The sequence below is a fragment of the Fringilla coelebs genome (assembly GCF_963513975.1).
Source record: "Fringilla coelebs genome assembly, chromosome: 27".
Classification (NCBI taxonomy): Eukaryota; Metazoa; Chordata; class Aves; order Passeriformes; family Fringillidae; genus Fringilla; species Fringilla coelebs.
In genome coordinates, this window is record NC_140053.1 from 2058581 (window position 1) to 2065903 (window position 7323).

General features: G+C 54.4%; 1 protein-coding gene across 1 annotated transcript; it reads right to left on the bottom strand.

Annotated features, from left to right (window-relative positions):
• Positions 1-4669: 4669 nt before the first annotated feature.
• On the bottom strand, positions 4670-6752 carry RPL23 (ribosomal protein L23). The gene is made up of 5 exons (XM_084222236.1): positions 6692-6752; positions 6396-6479; positions 6013-6141; positions 5104-5217; positions 4670-4803 (listed from the first exon to the last, which is right to left on the bottom strand). Exons 1-5 carry the CDS (start codon positions 6702-6704, stop codon positions 4721-4723), a joined length of 423 nt encoding a protein of 140 aa, XP_084078362.1. The 5' UTR covers positions 6705-6752; the 3' UTR covers positions 4670-4720.
• Positions 6753-7323: the final 571 nt, after the last annotated feature.

Below are 7323 nucleotides of genomic sequence, written 5' to 3' on the forward strand. Positions count from 1 at the left end.
TGAAATTCAGTGCATCAAACAGTGATTAATTTTAATTACCTTGAGACATGCATTAATGAAATGTATTTATTCTCATTCTAGCCTCTGTGCCGTGTCTTATGATGAATTGTTTGAAAAGCATCTTACTCTCATTCTTTCTTTTCTGGATTTTAAGTGTAGTGTTGTTAAAGTACCAAGATGGTTTTAGCCAGCAAGATTGGATTTTAAGAACATCCTACAATGAAGTGCTGCTATTCCTTTTTGTATTCATCTCCAGCTTTTCCCAACTCATTTATGTTTGCATGCCAGTTCCATGCAAGAGAATGCAACTTTAGAACATGATGAAAAAGTTGTGATTCTTTAATATATCAATTCCCAGATGGTAAAAAAAAAATCCAACTGAACCAGATCTTCATGTTAAGGTTCAACTCTTAAAAGTTTCCCCCTAGACAGTGGGGTAGCCTGCAGAAAGGATGAACACAAATATCATTATATTCCAGTTTTCCAAATACTGCTGGTCTCAGCTTCCTTCAAGTTCCTGCTGTGGCCACACTGTAATTTTGAACAAAATTACAGACTATTCAAATTCAGAAACAAACTGAATTCAAATGTGACTCTTCTGTGAGTCAGACAAGGTTTGTTGCTGCTAAGGAAGATTTAATATCCCCGTGATAACACTTCACAATCAAAATTTGAACCTGTGTGTGCAGCACTGCTGGCTCTTGGCTTAGGCTGCCCTTGCAAAGGAGGATCCCACACCCATGAGCCTGATGTGACATTTTGTGTACATGTCAATCCTAAAGGGCCTGACAAAGCTAAAACCGCTCCAGTCCTGGTTTTCCCCCATTCCAGATTCCAGCCCGGATCCAGTCCTGGTTTTCTCCATTCCAGATTCCGAATCCTACATCCAGTCCTGGTTTTCCCCCATTCCAGATTCCAGCCCAGATCCAGTCCTGGTTTTCCCCCATTCCAGATTCCAGCCCGGATCCAGTCCTGGTTTTCCCCCATTCCAGCTTCCAAATCCCAGATCCAGTCCTGGTTTTCCCCCATTCCAGATTCCAGCTTGGATCCAGTCCTGGTTTTCCCCCATTCTGGATTCTAGCCTGGATCCAGTCCTGGTTTTCCCCCCATTCCAGATTCCAAATCCCAGATCCAGTCCTGGTTTTCCCCCATTCCAAATTTCAGCCTGGATCCAGTCCTGGTTTTCCCCCATTCTGGATTCCACTCTTATCCAGTCCTGGTTTTCCCCCATTCCAGATTCCACTGTTATCCAGTCCTGGTTTTCCCCCATTCCACATTCCAGCCTGGATCCAGTCCCGGTTTTCCCCTATTCCAGATTCCACCCTTATCCAGTCCTGGGTTTCCCCCATTCTGGATTCTAGCCTGGATCCAGTCCTGGTTTTCCCCCATTCCAGATTCCAGCCCAGATCCAGTCCTGGTTTTCCCCATCCCGGATTCCAGCCCGGATCCAAGTTCAGTTTTCCCCGTTATTCCCAGAATTTCTCCAAGTTCAGTTTTCCCCGTTATTCCCAGAATTTCTCCCTCCAGAGAATTCAGCCCAGGGGAGGCTCGGGCCGGCCCAGATTCCCCGTGAGGAGTTCCTGGGAGCGGTTCCTCACCCGTGCTCACCCCCTGTGCTTTTCCAGGCCTCGGTGCTCCCGCTGAAGCTCCAACCCCACACTCCCTGCCCAGCACAACCTCCCACATCCCACAGCAGCTTCCCAACCTTCCCCTGAAGGATTTGGGCAGAAGGAAGGCTGGAGGAAGAGGAGAAGGAGGAGAAAAGAGGAGGCACCTGGAGGTGAATCAGGGAACTCTTGATCTGCAAATACTCTCCTCTCCCCCTGAGCTGCACCCCCTGCTTTCCATGGGCATTCCCAGCAGGAATTCCCTGCTCATTACCATCCCAGCAAAATTCTGCTAATTAATCCCAGGACAAAATCCACATCCTCCCAAAATCCTCCTCCCTTTCCTCACCAACACCTCCTGCTGCTGCTCTGCTGGGAATTGGCACAGGGCCTGCACACAGCTTGGGGGGGGAAACCTGGGAATTCTGGGCTCCCAACCCCATTTTTGGGGATAAAAAGACATAAAAGGGAGGGGGCACCCGGATTTGAACCGGGGACCTCTTGATCTGCAGTCAAATGCTCTACCCCTGAGCTATACCCCCACCTGTGCAGGTTAGCCAGGTGAGGCTTCTTGTGGCCAGGTGAGGCTCTTTGTGGCCACTGACGTGGCTCTGTCACATTCCAGGGATGGCTGTCACACCCAGCCCTCACACCAGGGCTCTCACCAAGCTCCTGGTAAGGCAGGTACTGAATTTCCACCTGATTCCCTCTAAAAAAACCCCAAATGTGGCCAAAGGAAAGGAACATTTCCAGTGCTGACATCAAAATGTCACCGTAGGCTCTGTTGGGTCTCAGGGTGTGCCCAGCCTGGCTCAGGAATTACTGCAACACCAAAAATCCTCTCCAAAATGTTTAATACAACCCTGGAAGCCGTGGAGAAATCCTTCACAAAGCAGGAATGTTAAAACTGACCCACAAGAGCAGATTTGGGGTTTTACTGGGGTGGTTCCTTACACGGAGCAGGTCCCTGTGATGCCTTGAGAAGGCTGAGCTGGAACTGAGGCCAGAATTACAGAATAAAACAGGGATTTACTCAAAGGATCTCATCCATGGATCCACCTGGGGCAGCACAAGAGCCCAGCCAGGGCTGAGCCCAAGATGAACCCAAAATGGTCCCAAAATGAACCAAAATGGTCACAAAATGCTGCACCACTCACGGGGTCTCTCACTTTGATCAGTTCTGCTCCATTTGCATATTGGAGTTAATTATCCAATTACAGATTTAGCCCATCCAGTCCTATTCTTTTTGTTTTTCTCTCCTCAGCCCACAGTGTTTGTGCTCCTGGGCTGAGATTTGGCTCATTTGTCCTTGGTGCCCAGCTGGAGCAGGAATTTTTTCTCCCTGCTCTGTGCACAGAGTTCACCATGCCAATATAAAGCCCAGACCCACACACTAAAGCAGCACAGAACCTAAAAAAATATAAAAACTAAAACCTGAGGCATCACCTGCACCTCTGGAATGACGGCCACTGCTTGGGAAGACAGAAATCCCCTCCAGCTGCAGGTTTGGGATGTGGGATCCCCCCCAGAGCAGCGCTGGGCCCTCCCAGGGCTCCAGGGAATGATCCACGGGCGCTCTCCTGCTCCAAAACCCCGCGCAGAACAGCGGCAGCGACCCTCGGCCTGTGCAAATCCTCGGCCAGGTTTGCTCCTGCTGCCTGCTCCCAGCCCTGGGATAGCCAGGAATATCCAGGAATGGTCGGAGAGGTTTAAAAACCCCGCCCGAAGCAGGGCCGGGGGGTTGTGCAGCCTTCCCCGGGATGGTGCTGCTGAATCCAGGAGGTGTCGCTGCCTTCCCGCTGTGACCGCGGAACATCGGGAATGGCACGGGAACGTCGGGAATGGCACAAAATTATCAGGAGTGGCACAAAAGGCATCGGGATTGGCACGGGAACCTCGGGAATGGCACGGGAGGCATCGGGAATGGCACAAAATTATCAGGAGTGGCACAAAAGGCATCGGGAATGGCACGGGAACGTCTGGAGTGGCACAAAAGGCATTGGGAATGGCACAAAAGGCATCGGGAATGGCACGGGAACGTCTGGAGTGGCACGAAAGGCATCGGGAATGGCACGGGAACGTCTGGAGTGGCACAAAAGGCATCGGGAATGGCACGGGAACGTCTGGAGTGGCACAAAAGGTATCGGGAATGGCACAAGAATGTCGGGAATGATACAGAAGGCATCGGGAGAGGCACAGGATAATCGGGAATGGCACAGAAATATCAAGGGTGGCACAGAAGGCATCGGGAGAGGCACAGGATAATCGGGAATGGCACAGGAATATCAGGGATGGCACGGAAGGTATCGGGAATGGCACAGAAACATCAGGAGTGGCACAGGAACATCGGGAATGGCACAGAATCGTGGGAAATGGGCACCACAGAAGGCATCAGGAATGGCACAGAATCACCAGGCCGCAGCTCGGTGCCAGCTGCAGGTGGGAATTTTTCCCTTTTCCAGCCCCATGATTTGGGGTCAGGGCAGGCATTCCAGGCACCGGGCCCCATAATCAGAGCCCCAGAGCCACCCCACTGCCACCTGTGGGTCCAGGGAGGAGGGTCCCCCATCCTGTGGGTGCAGGGAATCCCAGCTCCCAGCCAAACCATTCCTCCTTTTGCTCCAGAACACCACCAACAGCCCAAGCTCTTCCCGGGCCATCCCTCCCCACTCTGCTCCTGAGGTTCCAGCTGAGCTCAGCCCAGGCTCCCCAGGTGCAGCTGGCACCCCCCAGGTGACAGCAGCGGCCAAGGGACATCCTTGGGCTCCCTCTGTCCTGCAGCTCAGCCTCAGGCACTGTTTCACTCTGAACAGTTACATTTCTCATTCTGGAAGAAAATTCTGGGATTTCTCCAATTCTGGGAGCTCCAGCACAAAGGCACCGACCCCTCCCAGCTCCCCTCAGATGAGGCATCACTAAAATTTGAGCCACTCCAGGGATTCTTCAGGGACCTGCCTGAAAAACAGAACTGCTCAATCCCCCAATCCCATTTTCCAGCTGGAGCTCCATAAAATCACCTCCCAGCACAACCCTGCTCCTGCTTGGAATGAAAACACCACGGAGTTGGTACAAGGAGTTTTATTTTGTGTCCCTGGCCAGGGGCAGGATCGGGATCAGGCGATGCTCCCGGCGTTGGAGGCGATCCTGGGCCACAGATCTGCACATTCCTTGGCCACGGGGCCTGTGATGGCTGAGCCTGGAAAACAGGGACAACACCCCAGGGTCAGTGAGGCTCACCTGACCCCTCAGAGCTGGGATGCAACTCCCAGAGAAGCTGTGGCTGCCCCTGGAAGCGTGCAAGGCTAGGCTGGAGCAGCCTGGGACAGTGGGAGATGTCCCTGGGATGAGCTCCGAGCTCCCTTCCAACCAAACCATTCTGGAATTCTGTGATTTAGAGCTCACAGGTGGTTCAGGGCAGCATTTCCCAGCCAAAATCCCACTCTCTGAGGGGAATCTTGAGTCCTTTTTCCCCTTGGGACACAATTCCCAGGCTCACCTTTCATTTCCCCTTTGTTATTTACAATCACTCCCGCGTTGTCCTCGAAGTACAGGAACACCCCGTCTTTTCTCCTGTAGGATTTCCGCTGCCTGATCACCACTGCTGGATGCACTGGGAGGAAAAAGTGTCACAGCCCTCAGGAAAAACACACATTCCACACTGATCCCACAGGAATCAAACCCAGATTCGGGGTGGGTGCTGCTTTGCACCTTGTATTTGTGGTGTTTTACTCAAAAGTTGCACTTTATAGTCAACAGTCCCCTTAAAGCTCATTATTAAATACCTGCAGCTGTATCTACGCTTGGACAATCCAGGGTTTTCCCACTTTTGCACCTTTATTTTGAAGTAAATTATTAATTCACAAACAATGCCCACCAAAACCTCCTCTGGAGCAGGAGCAAACCCATGGCAAGGGGTGAACCTGGATGACATTTAAGGTTCCTTCCCACCCAAATCATTCCATAATTTTTAATTTTACGGATCTGTGTGACATCATTTCTCATTTACTGATGGACAGCTGGGCTCAGGAGGGGATTTAGGGAAGAATTCCTCCCTGGCACAGGTCACCCAGAGCAGCTGGGTCCCTGGAAGTGTCCAAAGCCAGGCCTTGGAGCCACCTGGGACAGTGAAAGATGCCCCTGCCCACGGGTGGGAGTGAAGGTCCCTTCCCACCCAGCCCACTCCAGGATCCCCAAACCCTCTGTCCCACCGCTGATTGAAATCAACAGCGCCAGCAGCTGCCACTTCACCCAAAAGCGGCGCCTTTGCTCTGCCCTTCCACGACAACTCCCTGAGCCACGGCACGGACCCAACGAGTGCTTTAGAGAAGGGGAGGTGACTCGGGGACTCTCCGGGGACTGCGTCCCCGATTCAGCGACAATTCGGGACGGCAGTGGTGGCACTCACCCTTCTTCCTCAGCTCCGGCTTGCCCTTTTTCACCGTGGCCATCACCATGTCACCCACGCCGGCCGCCGGCAGCCGGTTCAGGCGGCCCTTGATGCCCTTCACGGAGATGATGTAGAGGTTCTTGGCCCCTGCGGAGAGCGGCGCCGCCGTTATCCCGGGATTCCCGGGGCCGCGTCCCACTGCAGGGACACTCACAGCGCTGCCACTACCGCGGGCCCAGCGAGAGACTCCAGAAGAAAAAGGGAGGTTCGGGAACTCACGGAACAGCTCAGCCTCGGGTGACTGAGGGGCCTTTCCCGGGGGCTGCCCCGCTTCCCGAGGGGCTGCCCCGCTTCCCGGGCCGTCCCTCCCGCCGCCCCCGCGGTCCCAGCCCCGCACTCACCGGTGTTGTCGGCGCAGTTGATCACGGCTCCCACCGGGAGACCCAGGGAGATGCGGAACTTGGCCCCGGACGAACCTCCGCGTCCTGCGGGTCGAGAAGAGCGTTAAGATCCCGGTACCGACTCACGGAGCGGCCGCGGCCTCACGGGGAGGGCGACGGCGCCATCACCCGCGATATCCGCTCCCGCCCAGGCTCAGGCGCCTCTCCCCAGGTCCCCGCTGCGCCGGGGTGGCCACAGGGACACCGGATGGCGGCGGATGGAGCCGGATGGCGGCGGAGAGCGGCGCCCGCCTCACCTCGCTTCGACATCTTGGCGGCGGAAGAGGCGGCGGATGTTACGTGACGCGCCCGCCCCGCCTCGCTCCGCGCTCAGCGCCCCCTAGCGGCGGCGGGAAATGCCACACCCTCACCGGTAGCGGGAGCACCGGGAGCACCCGACAGCACCGGGAGGGGGCGGCGGGGACAGAAAGAGCGACCAGGGATAAATGGGGCGAGAAAACTTTGGATAAAGGAAAAAAAAAAAAAAAAAAAAAACCGAAAAAGCAGAAACAAAACAAGGGGGCACCCGGATTTGAACCGGGGACCTCTTGATCTGCAGTCAAATGCTCTGCCACTGAGCTATACCCCCGCTTGCTTACGTTCGCCGCTGAGGCTCTCTATATCGCTGGTTCAGCAGCGTTCTGTGTGTGGGAAGGAGACTGTGCGTGCAAATGCGACCCGCCGGTCTCAAACCCCGCCCCCATACCCCAGAAATACCGGCAAAAAAACCCGAAAAAAGTGGTAAAAAGATTAAAAGCACACTCAGAGGGGGCACCCGGATTTGAACCAGGGACCTCTTGATCTGCAGTCAAATGCTCTACCACTGAGCTATACCCCCGCCCGCCGCGTGCTCCCGCCAGGTGTGCACTCCACCGGCGGCGCGGACCTA

Coding starts and splice junctions, on each gene's coding strand:
- RPL23 (XM_084222236.1), bottom strand. Junction 6,142..6,395: donor CAACTGCGCCGACAACACCG/GTGAGTGCGGGG, acceptor CGCTCTCCGCAG/GGGCCAAGAACCTCTACATC. Junction 5,218..6,012: donor GCCGGAGCTGAGGAAGAAGG/GTGAGTGCCACC, acceptor TTTTCCTCCCAG/TGCATCCAGCAGTGGTGATC.